Source organism: Pleurodeles waltl, chromosome 4_1 (assembly GCF_031143425.1).
Source record: "Pleurodeles waltl isolate 20211129_DDA chromosome 4_1, aPleWal1.hap1.20221129, whole genome shotgun sequence".
Classification (NCBI taxonomy): domain Eukaryota; kingdom Metazoa; phylum Chordata; class Amphibia; order Caudata; family Salamandridae; genus Pleurodeles; species Pleurodeles waltl.
In genome coordinates, this window is record NC_090442.1 from 430,770,849 (window position 1) to 430,794,128 (window position 23,280).

The 23,280-nt window shown below is 45.4% G+C and overlaps 1 protein-coding gene across 1 annotated transcript in view; it reads right to left on the reverse strand.

The window, feature by feature from the left end:
- Positions 1-23,280, reverse strand: part of LOC138287161 (cadherin-related family member 4-like) — a 182,049-nt gene that overhangs the window by 17,017 nt on the left and 141,752 nt on the right. Inside the window, exon 8 of the mRNA XM_069227521.1 lies at positions 20,314-20,383. Coding sequence (XP_069083622.1) covers positions 20,314-20,383 — 70 coding nt within the window. The remainder of the gene's footprint in view (positions 1-20,313; positions 20,384-23,280) is intronic.

Here is a 23,280-nt window from a genome sequence, read left to right on the forward strand (position 1 = left end):
TTATCTTTTTGATATTTATAGGCTATCAATTGTAATATGTCATGAGTTCTTCTGAGGCCTAGTCACTGCCAAGGTGGAAGATAAAGTGAGGCAAATGAGTTGGATGTTCATCTCTGTGCAATTATTGTGGACAGGTTGTTATGATGTGTAATTGTATGTGTAAAAGTTTCAAATGGATGATCTTTTAAATTTTTCAATGCATATGAAATGAGTGAATGATCACATTCAATAACAGCTCCAGGATACACATAACATAACTTGCAGTGTGCACATTTCTGGGAATGTTTCAGCACAGTTTGTTAATAAATCTGGATTGATTATTTCTTGGTGGATCAGCTATGGCGTAATGCGATAGTTAATGGTACGTAGTGCGGCACACCTAACAGAAACTTGTTATAAATAATCAGTAGGTGATTAGAAAGAGTCAAGCATCAAATTTTAATACATGTTTGAAAAGTCCATTCTTATTCAGTGCTTTGAATAGTTATTCCTCATAGGTGTGCACATGTCTCCATAATGGTACAACTCAAGCCGTGTTTGACAACACCTCCATAATGGTACAACTCAAGCCAACACGTGTTTCGTCTTGGGAAAACTCCAATCCAATCCCAAACGACTTCTTCAGGGCTAAAATTGTAAATGTATTCATTGAGTTAGTAACCAAAATACTAGAACTTAGTCCTTGAAAATATCAAAAAATAAATTTAGTAAAAAACTCCAATTAGAGCCCAAACAAAATGGCCGAAGTGTTAACCGCATAGTGTCTCGTGTCTTACAGAAATACCCCAAAAGCGTGGAATGAGAACCGAAGAAATAGAAATAGGTTTATATACCCGCAGGTACATTAAACGTGTGTATAAAACTGAAAAAACAAACTATATATGGTCGATAGAACAACAACCACTTGCGTGCACTGGCCACAAGCTCAAATATTCATGTGAGAAGACACCACTGTGTTAATTATCATGCAATAACACTTGGAAGTCATACCTCCTAATTCTCAAAAGGTTGACCCACTTCAACCGTCATCAAACAAAGTCCATGAAATGCGAACTGATAGGTAAGGGATCCTATAGGCAGTGTATGCACCCGTCCAAGGCTAAATAATGCAAAATAAAAAAACAAAGAATAATGCTATTTATATCTCCTTGCTCAAAAAATGCTCAAAGTAAAAGTGAGTCTACAATGCTACACTTAAAATTACCTATTATCACAAGGTTTATATCCTCAAAGGTACGATTTCACATATCAGTAAAAGTATCGGATCCATGAATCAGTGAATATCAGGTACACCAGCCTTTGTTAAACCTCCAGATCTAGCGTGAAATCAAACAGAATGAATATAATTAAATAGCAAACATCTTACAGTAGTCTGAACACCACGTTAAGAAATAATATTGGACCAAGACCGACTTCCAAATGTCTCATAATACTGATCTCAGGTCTACATATGTATAAAAAGAACATCCTGAGTGTTGAAACATCACTTAAACTACATCGTTAGTAAAGGCTATTAGGCTGCCGAAAAAATTCAAACACAGTGCAGGACCGTGATCGGGTCTTCTATCCTTCAAAACAAATATCTTAATGCAACAATCACAGAAACACCGGTACTCACCGCATCCGAAATAGAATTAAAGTGTGCTCCACAAACCAGCATGAAAGGAAACAGAGAGATACGAGTACGCAACTCTCAACGCGGTAAGAAGCAGAAAGACGCGAGTGCGCGACTCCCGTGCCTAGCGTCTGAGACCCGAAGTCAAATGGACCACAAGTTTAAAATGTATACGGGATGTCATGAGAATGGAAAACGGACTAACGGAAAACACGCACGCAACATCATGAAACTGAAAAACAGACTGTCATTGATTACAAGAGTTGGAGTAACGTCGAAATAAGGCAGGGGAGAGCACAATTGTTTGCCGGCTGTGCTACCATGATTAGACCAAAAATTAGGAATCCAAAAAACCATAAAATAACGAAGTGCACTAAATGAAAGCCATTTTTTAAGGAATATAAAATATAAACAAGATAACAATCACAAACGCCCCTACGAGTGGAAAATAAACAATAAACGCATATTAGGGAAGCCAAACCAGGCTCTGAACTGAGATTCCGAAAACAATAGCCATAGCTCAATTCATCCTAAACTCGGTGTTTTATATATAGAACCATCCAGACCCTATTGTCCCTATGTAAAGGGCAATTGGGCTACATCATCGAATATAATCAAACTAACACACGAATGGTCCCTCTTCATTGGGTCGGTGCTCTAACATTTGAAGAAGCCAAGAGATGTATGCTTCTGATGTTAGAACCAGAATAAGATAAAAAACTTAGATGATGTTGGGTCAACCTCCATCAATGTGATCAATTATTCCGATTTTGAACTTACTACAGGGGCAAAGAGTCTTCTGGCTAGAGGACTCAACTTTTGCCCCAGATCCTTTGGGGACCCCTGTAGGTTCAAGACTGACTTATTCAAATTTGTGCGCAAACTCAAAATTAAGAAATATTTCCACCAGCACCCGACGATGAGTTCTAGTGCTGATTTACACACATCTACCCCTAGCACTCTGTCCATCGAACAAATACATGATACAGCACTTATCGTTTCTCTAGCAGAGAGAGATGAAGATCCGGGTATTTTGTCAAGGATGCTGCAAGATCTGGACATTGATTCGGACATGAGTGTTCCCAGTGGCTTCAAGAAAAGATCGGGCTGGACACCTAGGTCATGGAGCTTGAATTGTTTTGATAAATTCTTTGACTTGGTCTGTCAGGATTTCGATAAGTACTTAGCTAAGATGAACTATAGGCAATTTGTAAAGAATCTCAATTTTGAGGAGTCAGCTGCACTGACAATGCTGAAGCGGAATAAAAATATCATTATAAGGCAGGCAGATAAAGGAGGGAATGTGGTTCTCATGAACAAAACTGATTACGACAATGAAATTCTATCACAACCCAATGATGCAATTTGTTATGAGAAGGTATGTGGGAATCCTATCCCTACTCTGACTCACACAATAAACAAAAAATTGATGACCTGGCGGGAGAAGGGGCTTCTGAATAAAGAGGAATATATATATATTTGAGAGTGGATTGTCCCAGGTATCCGTGCCTTTATACGCTACCCAAAGTACATAAGGGTTTGCCTTTTCCACCGGGCAGACCTATCGTCTCAGGTATTTCAGGTCCTACTGAGAAACTCTCGGAATTTGTAGATCGTTTTTTGCAACCATTATTATGTAACTTACCATCCTTTATCAAAGATACCACACATATTCTGAGCATTTTGAATGATGTTGAGTGGGACAGTGACATGATGTTGGTAACACTGGATGTAGTTTCATTATACACATGCATCAACCATGAACTAGGACAAGAAGCCATCCGTTTCTTTTTACATAAAAGATCGGCTAGCTATTGGGAACATACTGATATGTTGATTGAAATGATGAACCTTATTCTGACCAATAATTTTTTTCTGTTCAACAGAGATTGGTTCCAACAAAAGCAGGGTGTGGCCATGGGTTCCAAATTCTCCCCCTCATACGCAAATCTTTTTATGGGGTGGTTTGAACACAAATGGATTTGGGGCCCTGGTGCAAGCGAATGGCAGACTCATATATTATTCTGGGGAAGATATATAGATGATTGCTTTTTGATTTGGACAGGTGGTGAAAAGAAACTATTGGAATTCTGTGAATTTTTGAATTCCAATAATATGAACGTGAAATTCACACATCAATATAGCTCGACAAGTATTGAATTTCTCGATGTTGAAATTTTCATTGCTGAAGGTAAGATCCAGAGTAGACTATTTCGCAAAGCCACAGCTTGTAATTCCATACTTCATGCTGATAGTTCGCACCCCAGGCATCAAATAGCATCTATCCCCTATGCAGGATTTGTGAGGGCTAGACGCAATTGTAGTCTGGATGATGAGTTCCTCCACGAGTTATATGATATGGGTAGAAGATTCCTAGCACGGGGCTACTCGAATAAGATGGTTAGGAAGGCTCATCGCAAAGCCAAATGCTTAAAGAGATGCGACACACTAAAGAAGGACAACACTAATAAGAGGACTGATCAACCTAATACAGTTCGATTCATCACAGATTTTAATGATGCTTCATTGATTCTACAAAAATGCATGAATAAACATTGGAGTTCATTGTCCCAAGACGAATCACTGAGAGACATGTTACCAGAAAAAATACCAGTAGCATTTCGGAGGGGCAGAAACTTAAAAAGCATATTGAGTCCCAGTTTTACTGCCAATCCTCCTGAGACAACATGGCTTTCTACAAAAATGGTCGTTTTTTTTAGATGCAGAGGCTGTGGAGTATACCGCTGGGCCTGTCACAATATGAAGGAATTCTCGGATGGGAGAACACAATTTAAGATTTGTTCAATGATCAACTGTAACACTACTTTTGTTGTATATATCATACGGTGTAAATGCCTGAAGATTTATGTAGGTAGTACAATTCGTGCACTTAAGATCAGAATTGGTGAACATGTGAGAGCGCTTAACAATGTTGACATGAAATATCCAATAGTGACACATATAATGAACTGTAATTCACAGACCAATCATAAGAGTTTTGAATTTTTTGGGCTAGATCACATCCCCAAAGATCCGAGGGGCGGCAATAGAGAACTAGCCCTGCGTCAAAGAGAGGCACTCTGGATCATGAGATTGAGGACCGTGGAATCTGGTCTCAACTCTGATAGGGAGTTGGAATTCTTCCTTGTAGACTAAAGAGGTTACCTATGTATCAATGATATTCAGGTTAACTCAACCATTCATTATTACTGTCATCTGTTTTCTTTGTCCAAATAGGATGTGTTGTATGGTTTATATCTTTCTCCCATCTCCAATGGGGTTTTAACATTGAGTTATAAATCAAAATCCTTCAACAAAGTCGTTAGGGTTTCTAATATACTTTGTTTAATCTTTTACAGATGGGACAATTTGGATACTATCTTATTCTGGTTCTAACATCAGAAGCATACATCTCTTGGCTTCTTCAAATTTTAGAGCACTGACCCAATGAAGGGGGACCATTTGTGTGTTAGTTTGATTAAATTCGATGATGTAGCCCAATTGCCCTTTACATAGGGACAATAGGGTCTGGATGGTTATATATAAGACAGCGAGTTTAGGATGAATTGAGCTATGGCTATTGTTTTCGGAATCTCAGTTCAGAGCCTGGTTTGGCTTCCCTAATATGCGTTTATTGTGTATTTTCCACTCGTAGGGGTGTTTGTGATTGTTATCTTGTTTATATTTTATATTCCTTAAAAAATGGCTTTCATTTAGTGCACTTCGTTATTTTATGGTTTTTTGGATTACTAATTTTTGGTCTAATCATGGTAGCACAGCCGGCAAACAATTGTGCTCTCCCCTGCCTTATTTCGACGTTACTCCGACTCTTGTAATCAATGACAGTCTGTTTTTCAGTTTCATGATGTTGCATGCGTGTTTTCTGTTAGTCCGTTTTCCATTCTCATGACATCCCGTATACATTTTAAACTTGTGGTCCATTTGACTTCCGGGTCTCAGACGCTAGGCACGGGAGTCGCGCACTCGCGTCTTTCTGCTTCTTACTGCGTTGAGAGTTGCGTACTCGCATCTCTCTGTTTCCTTTCATGCTGGTTTGTGGAGCACACTTTAATTCTATATCGGATGCGGTGAGTACCGGTGTTTCTGTGATTGTTGCATTAAGATATTTGTTTTGTAGGATAGAAGACCCGATCACGGTCCTGCACTGTGTTTGAATTTTTTCGGCAGCCTAATAGCCTTTACTGACGATGTAGTTTAAGTGATGTTTCAACACTCAGGATGTTCTTTTTATACATATTTAGACCTGAGATCAGTATTATGAGACATTTGGAAGTCGGTCTTGGTCCAATATTATTTCTTAACGTGGTGTTCAGACTAATGTAAGATGTTTGCTATTTAATTATATTCATTCTGTTTGATTTCACGCTAGATCTGGAGGTTTAACAAAGGCTGGTGTACCTGATATTCACTGATTCATGGATCCGATACTTTCACTGATATGTGAAATCGTACCTTTGAGGATATAAACCTTGTGATAATAGGTAATTTTAAGTGTAGCATTGTAGACTCACTTTTACATTGAGCATTTTTTGAGCAAGGAGATATAAATAGCATTATTCTTTGTTTTTTTATTTTGCATTATTTAGCCTTGGACGGGTGCATACACTGCCTATAGGATCCCTTACCTATCAGTTCGCATTTCATGGACTTTGTTTAATGACGGTTGAAGTGGGTCAACCTTTTGAGAATTAGGAGGTATGACTTCCAAGTGTTATTGCATGATAATTAACACAGTGGTGTCTTCTCACATGAATATTTGAGCTTGTGGCCAGTGCACGCAAGTGGTTGTTGTTCTATCGACCATATATAGTTTGTTTTTTTCAGTTTTATACACACGTTTTATGTACCTGCGGGTAGATAAACCTATTTCTATTTCTTCGGTTCTCATTCCACGCTTTTGGGGTATTTCTGTAAGACACGAGACACTATGCGGTTAACACTTCGGCCATTTTGTTTGGGCTCTAATTGGAGTTTTTTACTAAATTTCTTTTTTGATATTTTCAAGGACTAAGTTCTAGTATTTTGGTTACTAACTCAATGAATACATTTACAATTTTAGCCCTGAAGAAGTCGTTTGGGATTGGATTGGAGTTTTCCCAAGACGAAACACGTGTTGGCTTGAGTTGTACCATTATGGAGGTGTTGTCAAACACGGCTTGAGTTGTACCATTATGGAGACATGTGTACACCTATGAGGAATAACTATTCAAAGCACTGAATAAGAATGGACTTTTCAAACATGTATTAAAAGTTGATGCTTGACTCTTTCTAATCACCTACTGATTATTTATAACAAGTTTCTGTTAGGTGTGCCGCACTACGTACCATTGTTTGTTGGGTTGTTTAAACCTGTAAGGGATGGGTGTGTTCCCTTGTGCTGGCACCCTTGCTTTCCTTGCTTTCATGCTTACTTGAATTGAATTCATGCCATTTATGATCCTGAGTGCCTATATAACCCCAATTTTTCACCCCACTATTAGAGTTCCCGTAATGCGATAGTTAGTATAGTGTATCTTGCCCCTCATTTATCTTATCATGGAGCGGTTGTATTAAAAATGAATCTATTAAAAGAGAGGGAGGTGAGTCGGTGGACGTTAGACCGCTCCTTATTGTTAGATGAAGAACTTGGAACCAAGCTACGTGTAGAGACGGAGGAGTTTTTTAAAGAGAACCTAGGTAGAGCCTCATTCCATGTGGTTTGGGATGCCTATAAGGCAGTGTTACAAAGGATACTTATGAGCATTGCCAGCTCTAAAAATAAAGTTGTATAGGGAAGAATTAGAGCACCTGGAAATAGAGATGAGGAATTGCAGAGAGCAGTTATTGAAGACTACAGATGTTGAGGAGAAGCGTGTAAAGCAGCAGAGATTGGACGTTTCTAAACAGCAATTTGAAACTCTTTTGCAATCAAGGGTTGTAAAGCGGTGGGAGGCAAGCAAGTTGGCACATTTCGAATATGGGGAAAGCCCAGTGAAATTATTGCAGTGGAAAGTTAAACGGGATCAAGTGAGGAACTGTATCAAGGAAGTTGAGGTAGAGCAAGGCCAGAGGACCAGAGAGAGTGGGAAAATAAATAGCGCCTTTTTGCAATTATTTTCCCAACTTTGTACAGAAGAGACTAATGTTACGGAATCAGCTGTTCAAACCTGGTTGGGGGAAGATACTCTCCTTTTTCTATCCCCACCCGAGCAACGTTGTTTGAATAGACCTTTTACTTCAGGCAAAATTACAGCTGTCTTGAGGGGAAGTAAGGGGGGGGGGAAGGCTCCAGTCCCCGATGGTCTCCGGGTGAATTGTATAAAGCTCTGGAGCAGGTATTAATGCCTTTTTTGTTAGGATTGTTCTCTAAGGTTTTTACAAACGACTCCCCCATCCCTGCATCTTAGAATGAGGCAGTCATTTCACTGATTCTGAAACCAGGTAAAAATCCGGCTAGGTGTGAGTCATATAGACCTATTTCGTTGCTAAACTCGGACTACAAGTTATTTGCAAAGATTCTATTGGATAGATTAAATCTTGTGGCGAAGGATTTGATTAATCCAGATCAGAAGGGGTTTGTTAAGGGCAGGTATTTACATGAGCTCGCCCATACTCTAATCGGGGCAATGGATTTGGCAACCGCTTATAAGATCCCCTTGGGGGTTATAGCTTTAGATGCTACAAAAGCCTTTGATAGGGTCAGTTGGGGTTGTTTAGCTCAGATTTTGAATACAATTTGGGAGATAACTTTTGTAGGGCTATAAAACAGATTTATTATGACCCCTCTGCCAGAATTTTAATTAATGGGAAACTAACAAACTCTTTTTGGATATCGAGGGGAACTAGGCAGGGCTGCCCGCTATCTCTACTTTTGTTTGATCTGTACATGGAACCTTTAGCCAGGAGAATAAGCCAGCTTCCTGAAATAGCTCCTTTCAAATGGGAGCAGTGGGAGAAGAAAGTTGCACTCTACGCAGATGATTTAATGGTATTCACCGCAGACTTGTCGACCGCACTCCCAGATCTACTAGGGCTAGCTGAGGATTTTGGCTCTGTCTCTGGCTATCAGGTTAATTCAGAAAATACTGAAATAATAGCATGGAACCAGGAAGGAGATGGCTGGCATGGGAAGGCTGAAATGCACTATTTAGGTTTATTAATTACACAAGATATTGAGAAATTGGTGGTGAAAAATCAGGAAGCATTGCTAGAGGAGTGTATTAATTTAATGAAGGGCTGGGTCTATCTTCCGTTGACAGTACTGGGAAGGGTAAACCTGGTTAAAATGTTTCTTCTCCCTAAAATTAATTTTATCCACAATGCTATTCCGCTATGAATGAATGGAAGATATCTCAATAAACTGCAACAGGCTATGACTTCATTTATTTGGCCTTGTAAGGGCCCCAGAATTGCATGGAAAATGCTGCGGAGGAGGAGAGAGAAGGGAGGTTTATCACTGCCGGAGCTACAGCTGTACGCTTGGGCATTTCTGCTGAGGAATTCAAGGTTGATATTCACCTTTCTGGATGATACAGCTATGGGCGCTATGTTCAAGGCGATGACACGATCTGTCCAGAAGGTAGCAAATCATTTTCTTTTTAAGTTTGGTGATCCAAAATGTTTAAAAAAAATAAGATTTAAAATGTTGAGGTATGCAGCAATGTGTTGGCACCAGGAGAAATCCATCATCAAGTTTGACTATTACTATCAGCGAGCTCCGATCTGGGACTCTCCAGGCACTCCAGAATGTTTGAGAGATGCTTTGGCTAAACCAATAAGGGAAGCCGGTTTGGAATACTGGGGTGATCTTATACAGGAGGTGGTGCTACTCCCCTGGGAAGAACTGAGAGATATAACGGGAGGTACTCTGTCCAGGTTTAAATATATTCAACTGGCAGCCTGGGCACAGTCTACTCGATGAAGCCGGCAGGAGGAAAATCCCCTTGCAGAAGATCTTTTTAATGGCTCCCCCAATGGCAGCGAGGTTGCAAAGTGGTATTGGGAGATTCTGGAGTGGATCGATGGCGACTTTAAGTTGCTGGAGCAGTTATGGCAAGGCACTATGATGAAAGAAATAGCACAGTCAGGGTGGCAAGAATCTATGAGAATGTGTTTAGAGGTAGTTAAGGCTGCCCCGCTGAGGAAAAAACATTTGTATGGGATACATAGAGCTCATATCACCCCAGAAAAACTTACGAAAATAAAGAAAGGGGAAGTGGTGAATTGCGCTAAATGTGGAGTTCCAAATGCCTCTGACATTAATATATTTATTGAGTGCCCAGGAGTTGTCTTTTTTCTGGTCTGAGGTGGTGGGAACGCTGTCGCAGATTACAGGGAAGGAATTGACTGTAAATCTCCCTCTCATTATTTTTGGCAAACTGCATGACTCGGTAGGGTGATCGAGAAATAGTAGGAGCCTGCTGTTTTTTGCTATTTTATTAGCCAAAAGGGAGATTTGTTTGAAGTGGGTGATGGCAGCCCCCTCTTTACACAGGAGCAGGCTGGACATGCTTGTGAACACAGCCAAATTAGATCTGAAGGTGGGTGACCCTGAACTGAGGTTGAAAAAGAGGAAGCTATGGGCTCCACTCCTGAAATGGGCCCCTTTCCAGGGATATATTGTCTAATGATTCAAAACCCCCCCTTACATCTGTGACAGCCACAGGGGGCAACCCCAGGAAGGCTGAGCAGGTGATATGGGGCCCTCCTTGGGCGGTATGTCCACTTTTGTTTCAGATATAGAAGTAAGATCCCTGCGGAATTAAGGTGCGACTTACCTGTGAGGTTGATGAGGACTTGAAAAAAAAAAAAATCTGCCACTTCTTTCTTACAGAACATACATCCTTACCGCAGTGATTCTAAATAGTACACATTTTGTACAATATGAACCTCATTATAACCCTGGCAGTCGGTGATAAAGCAGCGGTAATACCGCCAACAGGCCGCGGTAAAAAAATGGAATTATGACCACGGCGGAAACCGCCCACACAGACAGTCACTTTAACACACCGACCGCCACGGCGGTAGCAACAAGCACCACGGCAGTAACCGCCAACAGCCAGGCGGAAGACAATGTACTGCCCACCCTATTACAACAAGCCAATCTGCCAGCTTTTCCGGGGCGATACCAACGCCATCAAAAGCATGGTGGAAACAGTACATAGAAGGGAAACGACTCACCTCTGGACTCTCAAGGAAGAACCACGACACCAAGGAGACCAAACCACAGGTGTTACCCATGCTGGTATACCTTCTCCTACACCAGGAACATGAACGGCGGCGAAGGCGACCACGGTGACTACCGCACCTAGCACACAAGGGACGGTGGGAGGAAAAAGAGAGTGACACACATACACGCAACACGTAACACCCCTACCCCCACCAATACACCATACATACAAACAGTTGCAACAACATTACCTATCCACCCTGTAACCCTCAGGAATAACGCAAGGACAAAAGGAAGTGAGTAAAGTCAGTGTAATAATATACATTTTGAGAAATACGTCCTCAAAGCACAAAATAGTATCCATAATATATACAAATGGAGGGACACTGCCCAGTCCAAAATGTCCGTGGCCCACAGGGCCATATCACATAGGCGAAGGCCCCACTTGACTCCTTCCTCAATATGGAGAGAACACTGCTGGGGCATCAGGTCGAAAATACACAGGCACCTCAGGGGGAAGTGGAAGGGGGACACCTCAGCCGGAAGATGGTACATGCCCTCTGCGATGTCCTGGGGAGTGCAAAGCCACAGTCTTTCAAGTGGGTGGTTTGCCAACTGCTCGGTCCTGGGGAGTGCAAGGTCACAGTTTCTCAAGTGGGTGGTTTGCCCACTGCTTGGTCCTGGGGAGGGCAAGACCACAGTCTCTCCAGTGGATGTCTTCTTCCACTGGTTCTGGAGGGTGTCTTGTGCCCAGTGTGCTTCATCCTGGCTAGGATGCAGTGAGTGGATGCCTTCTTCCACTGGTTCTGAAGGGGGCCTTGTGCCCAGTGTGCTTCATCCTGGCTAGGATGCAGTGAGTGGATGCCTTCTTCCACTGGTTCTGGAGGGGGCCTTGTGATGCAGATCTTGGAGGGTGCAAGGTCACAGTCTCTCAGCTGGGTGTCACAACTACAGTTTTTGCAGAGGCCAGGACGCACTACAGCCCATGGGGCTGCTGCTGCTGGCAGTGGTACTGGTGGTGGTGCTGGTGGTGGTGCAGGTGGCGGCGCTGGCGGCGGTGCTGCCCGTGGTGGGGGGAGGCTCCAGCCCTTCCCCCGCAGCCTCGGACGGCTGAAGTGCCATGGATGGTGTTAGCCCAGATGCTGCTCCAGCACCAGGCTCCATATCCATCCTGCCTGCGGCGTCTGTGCCTTTGTCATTGCCCTTGGCAGCTGGTGTTCCCTTCCTGCCCTTGACAGCTGGTGGTGCCTCCTTGCTTCTGCCAGCTGGTGGTGCCTCCTTGCGTTTGCCAGCTGGTGGTGCCTCCTTGATTCTGCCAGCTGGTGGTGCCTCCTTGATTCTGCCAGCTGGTGGTGCCTCCTTGCGTTTGCCAGCTGGTGGTGCCTCCTTGCGTTTGCCAGCTGGTGGTGCCTTTGCCAGCTGGTGGTGACTCCTTGCGTTTGCCAGCTGGTGGTGCCTCCTTGATTCTGCCAGCTGGTGGTGCCTCCTTGCATTTGCCAGCTGGTGGTGCCTCCTTATGTTTGCCAGCTTTTTGCCCTCGGCAGTGGTTGCAGACACACTGGCTGTGTGGACGGGTGTCTTCATAGTGCCTCTCACAACTGCAGTGGCTGCAGTTGCGACAGAGGCCATGGACTGGGTGGCTAGCAAGCCTGGGTCCTGACCACCCTGGACTGAAGTGAAGGATGGGGGGCAGGGAAGAGGTCAAGGGTGGAGAGGAAAAGCTTTTTAGGGACACTGGAAGAGGGTGAAGGTTTGAGAGTGGAGGAAGAGGGAGTGGTGGTAGGAGGTGTCTGTCTGCTGTGTTGTGCAGGTGCATGGGCTGGATGCTGTCGTGAGGTGGATGGCTGTTGGGTGTCTGAGTGCTTGTGTTTGTGTACTTTGGGAGGAGGGGTCACAGACATAGTGGGAGAGGTCACAGGGGATGTGTGCATGGATGTGGGGGGATGACTGCCAGTGAGGGGCGTGTAGTGATAGGCGTGATGGTGATGGTGATGGAGGTTGTGGATGAGGATGTAGTGCATGCAGGTGTGAGTGGAGACGCTACTGGGAGGGAGGTGGACGAGGAGGAGGAGGGGGACACAGTGGAGGCAGTGGGTGTTGGTGTGTCTGCATCTGGATGGTGCTTGTGTGAGTGCCTGTGGGATGAAGTGTGGTGCTTGTGTTTGCCTGAGCCACTTCTGTGTGTTGATTTGGGTGCATGTTGGTCTGAAGGTGTGCTTGGGATAGGCTGGGGTTGAGGGGAATGGGAATGGGTAGAGGAAGTTGGAGGGAGGAGGCTAGAGACAGGGGCAATGGCTGCCATCAGGGAAGAGGCCAGAGCCTGGAATGATCTCTATTGGGCTGCCACGCCAGAGTGAATGCCCTCCAGGAATGCATTTCTTTGTTGCAAATGCCCTGCCAGCCCCTGGATGGCATTCACAATGGTTGACTGCCCAAATGAGATGGTTCGCAGGAGTTCAATAGACTCCTTACTGAGGGCAGCAGGGCTGACTGGGGCAGGGCCTGAGGTTACTTGGGTGAAGGAGATGTCCACCTTCCTGGGTGACCGGGCACGGGAAACATGCTGAGGGGCTGCTGGTAGGGCGGTGCTGGTACGGGGGTGGCGGCTGTACCTGTAGTTGGGGTGTCCAAGGAGGTGTCCACCACCACCAGGGAGCTTCCATCGGAGGAGGTGTCGCTGTCCGAACTGTCCCCTCCAGTCTCTGCCGTGGTGCTCGCCTCGCCCTCCGTCCCATTGGTGCCCTCACTGTCGGTGGATTCAGCCTCATGGACCATGTGGAATTCAGCTCCCTCCGTCGCTGGTGCCTCAGCTCCTCTGCCAGATGATGCTAATGCACAGAAGGACAGGGTGACAAAACAAAAAGGGGGGTGGAAGACAGAGGATACACTTTATCAGTACCAGCACAACACCACCGTTTGCGTACATAACACTCATGGAACAGCCCTATGCACTAGACCATGCACTACCAGTTACAATGCTATTTACCAGACCATGGAGTACATTGCCTAACGCCAATAGCAGCACAGCTGAAACCCACAGGACCCTGCCCAGTAGTAGATGCCCACTAGCATATTTGGGGTTGGAGTGCATCAGATGCTGCCCATCATGGAACCTACCCTGCCATGTTCGTCCTGGCCTAGGGGCACCCACAGACCCACATACCCCACCCAGATAAAATCTCAACACGCACAATTTTCTGATTCTGAAACTGTACTCACCCCCTTGTGGCTGCTGTGATGCCTTCAAGCGCGCATCCAACTCCGTATAGGCCACCGCCAGGATACAGAACATCAGGGGGGTCAGGGTACGATGGGCACCCCCAGCTGGGCCTCCGCTGTCTTCCTTGCCCAGCGGCGCAGGTCTTCCCACTGTTTGCCACAGTGGGTGCTCCACATGTCAAAGACCCCCAGGGTCCGCACATCCTTGGCGATGGCACACCAAATTCCCTTTTCTGATGGGCGCTGACCTGCAGAAAAACATACATAGAAAAAGGTATTAGTCATACAGTCCTGCCTGTTACACTCATGGTTCACCATATCCCTCCCATCCCCTTACGCACAGACATTGACCACCATACATGCAGCACTCTGCCTGAGGACCCCTCAGCCACCCCCCCTTACACAAGGCTTACACACACAGCACTCCATACATTCATGCCCCATGCATCGTGCTCACAGTGTACTCACCAGTTGGTCTGGAGGACCATAAAGTAAACAGTACTGGGGTAGGACCCCATCCACCAGTCTCTCCAACTCCTCCGAAGTGAAGGCAGGGGCCCTTTCCCCAGGCACTGGAGCCATGGTCGCTTCCAGACACAGGTCACAGCAGCACTTGCAGTGTAGGTCCTCTCCTGTTGAAGGTCAGGTAGCAAGTGAGTGAACAGATAGAAAATGGCAGTCACGTCCGTGGCGGTGCGTACAGTCACCACCGGCTTACATCACTATTAGCTACTGGAACCCATAGGGCCCAATGATAACCAATGAGGTGTTGCACGGCGGTCGTCATCCGCCTCCCGCAACGGCGCACGTCGTCAGCGGAATTACCTCATTTGCACTTGTCCCTCCACACAGGTCAGGCAGCCGCCATTTCAGGGGGGAACAGGCCATGGCACCTAACTGCGTCACAGCAGACATGCAAGGCATTTTACTCTGAGGATATGTATGCATATGACCATCTGCTCATCGTTTTTCACCCTAGAGTTCAACCGCTGAGGATGAATAGGAGATTGAGACATACCTCCGTGTACAGACCCTGGTGGACCTGGCAACAATGGAGGACAGGCACATTATCCTCACCTACAGACTTGATAGGGCCACAATCCAAGAGCTGTGTGTCAAATTGGAGCCAGACCTGATCTCAGCTATCTGTCACCCCACTGGGATCCCCCTCTTGTGCAAGTTCTATCAGTGCTCCATTTCTTGGCAAGTGGTTACTTCCAAGCGACAGTGGCCATGGCAGCAGGGATGTCACAGCCTATGTTCTCAAACATGCTGACCAGAGTGTTGTCTGCCCTGATGAAACACATGCGCAGCTACATCGTATTCCCCCAGGTGGAGGATTTGGCAACAGTGAAGGCTGACTTCTATGCACTGGAAGATATCCCCAACATCATTGGTGCTATTGATGGTACACATATTGCTTTTTCTCTCCCCCCCGGAGAAATGAACAGGTGTTCAGAAATCGAAAGAGCTTTCACTCTATGAATGTGCAGATAGTGTGCCTGGCAGACCAGTACATCTTCCATGTTAATGCAAAGTATTCTGAGTCTGTGCATGATGCCTTTATCCTGAGGAATACCAATATCCCATATGTGATGGCTCAGCTCCAGAGGCACCGGGTGGGGCTAATAGGTGAGCCCTGGTTCCCACCAAGTGGATGTTGGTGTATGGGTATGCTGTGGGCCCTAAGGGTGAGTGTGTGGCTAACAGGTATCCCTCGATATTTACAGGTGACTCTGATTACCCCATCCTCTCATGGCTACTGACCCCAGTAAGGAATGCCAGGACAAGGGCAGAGGAACATTACAATGAGGCACATGGGCGAGCAAGGAGGATCATTGAGCGCACCTTTGGCCTCCTGAAGGCCAGGTTCAGGTGTCTCTATCTGACAGGTCGATCACTGTTCACTCACCCAAGAAGGTCTGCCAGATCATCGTTGCATGTGGCATGTTGCACAACCTGGCCTTGAGACACCAGGTGCCTTTTCTGCAAGAGGATGAGGCTGGAGATGGTCATGTGGCAGCGGTGGAGCCTGTGAACAGTGACAAAGAGGAGGCATAGGAAGAGGATGTGGGCAACAGAACAAATATAATACAACAGTACTTCCAGTGACACACAGGTGAGACACTGTAATCTCACCTTCCATTGCTGTTTTGTGAAGTGAATTTTCTCTGGCTGGCTGCTGTTCCCACTACAAAGGCCACTTATTGTAACCTTTAACATGTCTATTTGCAGATATTTGTGCCCTCCTGTGTCTCCTGGTGTATTGACTGCAGCTAATTACAGGTCATAACTATGCATACATCACTGTACAGTCTATTTGCAATGTCTACTGATTGTTAAACAACTACATCCTTAAATCATACTCCATACTTGTTTTTTACAAGGCTGTTTATTTCAGTGCTGAGAAGTAAATAGGGATGTGCAATGGGCTTGGGTGATGGTGGAAGAAAGTCCAAGATAGGGTCCAGTCTATGGTATCACAGGTGCATTGTCCAAGGGGGAATAGCAAGGGGAGCAATGTCAGTTCAAGGTGGACAGGGTGACAGAGTAGAACAAGGGTGACAATCAGGAGAGTCTTATTTCGTGGCAGGGGCCTTGGCAATGTTCTCTGGCTTCTGCCTGGATCGCAGGGACCATTTGTGGGGTGGTTCTCTTTCTGCAAGGGGTGGAGTGCTGGTGGCCTGTTGTTCCTGTGGCGGGGCCTCCTGTCCACTAGCGTCAGTGGAGGTGGAAGTCTGTTCATCAGTGTGGCTTGTGTCAGGGTCCCGTTGGTGTGCCACTGCCTCCCTCATCGTGTTAGCCATGTCTGCCAGCACCCCTGCAATGGTGACCAGGGTGGTGTGGATGTCCCTCAGGTCCTCCCTGATCCCCAGGTACTGTCCATCCTGCAGCCGCTGGGTCTCCTGCAACTTGGTCAGTATCTGGCCCATCGTCTCCTGGGAATGGTGGTATGCTCCCAGGACGTTGGATAGTGCCTCGTGGAGAGTGGGTTCCCTGGGCTTGTCCCCCGCCTGTCGCACAGAAGTCCTCCCAGCTTCCCTGTTGTCCTGAGCCTGTGTCCACTGCCACTGACTCCAGGTCCCTGATCGTCCTGTGTTTGTGGGTTGCCTGGGGTCCCTGTAGTGGTAGACACACTGCTTATTGACGTATCCTGGGGTCAGTTGTATGGGTCCGCTAGGTGGGTGATGTGCTGGTGTTTCCTGAGAGGGGAGGCTCTGTGGTGGGATGGGACTGTGCCTGGGTAACCGACTGTCCAGAGGTCCGTGATGGGCCAGGTTGATCATCCATATCCAGGCGTGCAGAGCTGCTGTCATCACTGTGGGCCTCTTCGGGGGGGGACTGGATGTTGCTGGCACCTCCTCTCCGGTGACATTGTGTGGGGGTCCTGTGGGTATGTAAATGCAGTGTTATTGTTACTGGGTATGACATCTTGTGTATGGGTGTGTTTCCCTCTACGGTTGTTAATACCAAGGCAGCTTTGGCTTGTGTGAGTTGTAATTTGGTTGGCTAATTGATTGTCACTACTGTGCATGCTGTGGTGATGGGTGTCCATGCAGGGCTGTGAGGGTTGTCCATGCATTGTTGTTGCAAGAAGTGCTGGGTACTTGGAGGGATGGGTTGTGATGGTGGGGTGTATGTAAGGTGGTGGGGTGATGGGGGTGAGGGTAAGGGTGGGGGTATGTGATGGCATGCAGGTAGGGGGGTGAACATAGTTAAGATTTGTCTTACCAGAGTCCAGTCCTCCTGCTACTCCTGCCAGGCCCTCAGGATGCATTATTGCTAAGACTTGCTCCTCCCATGTTGTTAGTTGTAGGGGAGGAGGTGGGGGTCCACTGCCAGTCCTCTGTACTGCTATCTGTTGTTTTGCAACCACAGCATGCACCTTCCTCCGTAGGTCATTCCACCTCTTCCTGATGTCATCCCTGGTTCTTGGGTGCTGTCCCACTGCATTGACCCTGTCCACGACTCTCCGCCATAGCTCCATCTTCCTAGCAATTGATGTCTGCTGCACCTGTGATCCGAGTAGCTGTGGTTCTACCTGGATGATTTCCTCTACCATGACCCTTATCTCCTCCTCTGAGAACCTGGGGTGTCTTTGTGGTGCCATGGGTGTAGTGTGAGTTGTGTGTGTAAGGGTGTGAGGGGTGATCTGTTGGGGTGTGTGCTGTGAGGTGCGTAGATGGTGTATGGGTGATGGTGTTCTGTGGCTCTGGTTCTGTGGGTGCTCCTGGCGTGTCTCTCTCTCCGTTGTAAATTGTTTGTAGTGGTAAAGGGTTGTGGGTAATGTGTGTGTGTGTTTTATAGTGGTGTGGGTGTGGTGTGTGTATGTGTGTCAGGTGTGTGTAGTTTGTATTGACCAATGTGGTGTAGTTGTGTTATTGTGTGTGTATTTTGAGCGCGGCGGTATGTACCGCGGTGATTCATGGGTCATAATGCTGTGGGCGTATTTCTGTTGGCATAACGGTGTGGGTTTTGCTACTACTATTTTATCACTGACCTTTGGTGTGGCGGACTTGTGTGAGTGTCTGTATAGTGGCGGATTTCTATGTGTGGGTCATAATACATGTAGCGGTATACCGCCGCGGTTGCGGTATGTTGGCGGCAGTCAGCATGGTGGTAAGCAGCACTTACAGCCAATGTCATAATGAGGACCTATATGTTTCTTTTGACATGCGATGAACAACTTTAAAATACATATGAATCATTTTCATTCATTATGATAATTCTAAAAATATGCTTCTTATATCTGAATTTAAATAATCCCATCTACCTCTTTCTAATCTATTTCTATTTTCACGTTTGGGTCATCAAGATACAGGACCTCACTTGACCTCCAGACTCGCAGTGGCAGTTGGACCGCCACCAATGCAGCAGTCTGACTGCCACATGGTGGTCAGGCCACCAGGGAACAGCCAGCTCTGCCAGGATCAGAGCTACCGGTGGTCTGGAGGTTGGTGCTACCCTGGGGATTACAACCTTGTTCACCAACAGCCTTTTCATGGCGGTAGCACCGCTATGAAAGGCTAGCAGAGAACGGGTGCAGGAGGTCCCAGGGTGGCCCCTGCACTGCCCATGCACTTTGCATGGGCAGTGCAGGGGACCCCTGGCCAGCACCATTGTGATGTTCACTGTCTGCTTTGCAGCCAGTGAATATGGCGAGGTTGCTGGTGCACCCTAAAGGATACAGCATTGCCGCCAGAGACAGTGCTGTAGCCTGTTTCCTGCTAGGCCAGCGGGTGGAAACCTGGGTTTCCACCCGCTGACCTAGCAGGAAACTCTTAATGACACCGGCGGGGAGGTCAACGCGCAGGCGGCAGCCACCCTGTCAGGAGTTTGGCGGATGGGCTATCCCGTCTACCAAACTCGAAATAGGGCCCATAGTTTGTACAGCGTGCCTGACATTGACTCAGCATAAATAGTAATATTTCAGAGTTCACACGGAGGCAGGAATAAAGGGGTGGGAAATGGATCATTTGCGAAAGCATAAAAGAGTTTTCTGATGTATGAAAATCAAAGTTGCAATTGAGTAACATATTACCAAATTGCAATTTGGGTTTCGCGACCAAATACTGATTCTGTATTTGGTGGGGCATGTTTTTAGTGTCCCTTTGAAATACCAAATCATAGTGATATGTATTAATGTTTTGCTACTGAAATCATATTGCATATCATTAATATTTTACCTGAAAGGAGGTGTTAACCTATTTGAAAATTGAAAGGAGTCCCCAAGCGACCCCATCCCCTTTGTGAATGTTGAAAAAAGTATTTTTTAAGTGTAGGCAGTGGTCCAAATTACACATTTCATTTTTTTTGTTTCAATGCATTCCATTTTCCTTTAAGGAAACGGGGCTAAATTTAAAGAAAAATATGATTTATTTAAAAGCAATCACAGACATGGTGGTCTGCTGACTCAGCAGGCTACCATCCCTGGGATGTCTGTGATTCCTAGCCGCACACAATTTGCAACCAACCTCATTAATATCTAAAAGGTATGTCAAATTGCAACCCACTATGAATTGGTATTTTGCAAACCAACCTATTGGTACATAGATCACTGTGCAAATTACCTCACGGGTCTAAAAAATACTTGTCACATATTTTGACCAGTATTTTGTGACAAGTTGTATGTACATGTGGCCCTTAATTCTATCATATTTTACAGTGGTAATTTTCTGCCACTGACCACTTAGGCTGTTCCCTGATTTGCCACCTCTGGCACTTGTTTGCCATAGTATAGCTATGGAACATGAAATGGCAGATTTTAACCACCTCATAAAACTCTGAAGCATTTATTTTTAAAACTTACAAAAGGATTGCCAGGTAAGTCCGCTGATTTGTCACTTATCTTTGAATGACTCTCATTCCCTGCTGCATCCCTGAAAAAGAGGATATAGTGGTCCAAATAAATAGATAATGGATCTTGATACAAATTGATTCATCATTTTTCTTTTTTTTTTTTACTTTATAATTGCTTATTAAACATTTGAAGATACATTTATTGTTACACTGTCACAACATAATCAATAATGTTTCTGAATTCTTCTTCATGCACTATTGGGTGGCATTTGACATGAAAACAATAATATTAATGTGTGCAGTCCTTTTGTGTCTTGCTCAAACGCTTTCAAAAACAGTTTATTAGGTTCTACAGGTAATTCATCCATAAACTGCAATATAGTACCTAAACCCCTTAAGTGCCAACCACACCTATCTGGTTGTGCTGGACTGGGTCAAAGTCAAATGTGCAGGCCTATGGAAATGGAGATCAGGTCAAATACAGTCCCATTTTAGTACTGCTGAAGTTTTACTGTACATGGTTTTGTGCAAAGAGTCCCGTCCGTGCTGGGGAGGGTCACAGGAAACAAGGAGTTGTGTGGCATGAAGAGCAGGCTGGGCGTCATGGACGGGCTGGCAGGAGTTTCATGGTGGCAGACCTCTGCAGGGGTCAGATCTTGTTGTGCAAAGAGACTGGCAGGCGGCGTGTGATCAGTGCGATTCAGGTGCAAACAAGCACGTCCACAGTCCTGAAGAGTCCAAAACGGTGCTTAATTTGTGCTTGTTGTTTCCGGTGCTGAGCACCAGCACTTATTTTTGATGGCCGGTGCTTATTCTTCTGCCTCAAGCATTTGTAGCGAGCAAAAGACACATTTGGGAACGGCCGAGGAAGAGGAAAACGAAAAAAGAGTCACTATGAAAGAAAGCAGAAAGCTGCCAGAGTGAGCTGAAGGGGCAGGGAGTGGCTGTAAATGGATAAAAGAGGCCTGAGATGGCTTCAGGATTACACTGCCTCAGTATTCAATGCTTGCACATATCACTCCAGTACCTGCCGTTTCAGAGGAGAGCATTGGGCATTGGCATGTTTTTATTTACAAATTAAGCACTGGTCCAAAATCTTGATTAAACAACCTGTTGAGCCACACTAAGGGTCCAGGACCTGACGGGCACCACTTGGAGGTTAGGAACTCGCTGAAGATACGTCCAGGAGCTGTGGGGGAGTCTTTTATGCCCCTGAGGTTCAGATCATTAGGCCAGCAGACTAACCCTTTTGGTCACTGTGGGATACTGGGTTTAAGATGCAGTTGGAGGTTCAGTTCTTCTCCTCCAGGCAGGTAGGCAGCAGGTCAGCAAAACAGGGCAAAAGATTCTTTAGAGCAGCAGTCCAACAGAGTGATTACCAGTGGCTGAGATTAATTCCAGCATTCCATCCATTAATACTTTAATACAATTGTGTCTGGATTGTGGTAATTCCATCTGTTTTAGTCTCCAAAACACACTGATAGAATGGCAATAATGTTTTAAAATGTGACAACAAGACGTATTACTAGTGACAGTTAAAGTAATCAATTTATATGGGCTGCTTGTGAAAAATTGTCTTATTTCTTGTAAACATCAACTCTATAGTCCATCAGTCCTCCACTGTTTTCATGATCGTCAGATCTGGACTTTATAAGGTTATTTTCCTTTTGTGACCTGTAAACTCTAGGACTAAGGCCATAACCTTTACCTCTAGGGTTTTCCTGTGGCCACAACAAAAGTCTGACATAACCTTCCATTAGGGTTAAGAGTTCTTTTAAACCTTCAGCTGTTCATAAGGCACTAAGGGACAGATGTAGCACACAGTTTGCACATCGCAAACAGCAAATTTCACTGTTTGTGATGTGCAAACTGCACTTGGCAATGCACAAAACCCCTTTTACGATTCGGTAACCTGGTACCCAAATCGCAAAATGGGTTTGCGAGTCGCAATTAGGAAGGGAGCAATCGCAGTTAGCACCCATTTCAAATGGTTGCTAAGCCATTCGCAAAAGGGAAGGGGTCCCCATGGGACCCCTTCCCCTTTCGTTTCATTTTTTTGTTTTGTAATGCATCTCGTTTTCCTTTAAGGAAAACGGGCTGCATTACAAAAAAAAAAACTGCTTTATTTAAAAGCAGTTACAGACATGGTGGTCTGCTGTCTCCAGCAGGCCACCATCCCTGTGAGTGCGGCGAGTTTCAAGGGGGGTCACAAATAATGACGTGGGCCTTTACGACCCCCTTGCGAGTTGCAGATGGTGTCAGGGACACCATCCTACATTCCAAATTGTGACTCGCAAATTGCGAGTTGCTCTGACTCGCCATTTGCAAGTCGAAAAATGGAATATACCTACATCTGGCCCTAAATACTGTGCTTATAAATTGTTAGTTGTTCCCAGGAGTCTTACATTTGTTTTATCATGTTCCCTCAATTGTTATGAATTTAGCACTAAGAAACTGCTATCAATGTTACTGTTCATATACTATAACATAACACAACAATGGACTGCTGGGTCACAGTGGTGGTTACTCGAACCTACTTAAAGTGAGTTATCTGATTTTCCCTTACTGTGTCTTTGATGGGAGGCATAGGGACCTCAGGCACAGAAAACAATGAATAGCCTTGACACACTCAGAGAAATCTCCTGGAGTATCAGAGCCATTGGTTCTTTGGTTTAGTCTGAAATAAATTCCAATTGGTTTCAGAAAACAGCAATGTATGTTCAGCAGATCTAAGCAAAAGTGGTTGCCTTAAGTGCATCTACCCTACTGGTAAATGCACTGAAGGCATAGACATTCCTGCTAGGCAGATAAAGTTCTCTATATATGCGTTAAGACTAGTGGCTCTACCAGTCTGTCAGACTGATGCATCAGATGAGAGAAGATAGATAAGCACTGCCAAAGCTATCAGATCTGCCTTAATGTGTTAGTTCATGTACAAAAGCACACAGACTTTTGTGGTGGGTCGCTATGCAACCAG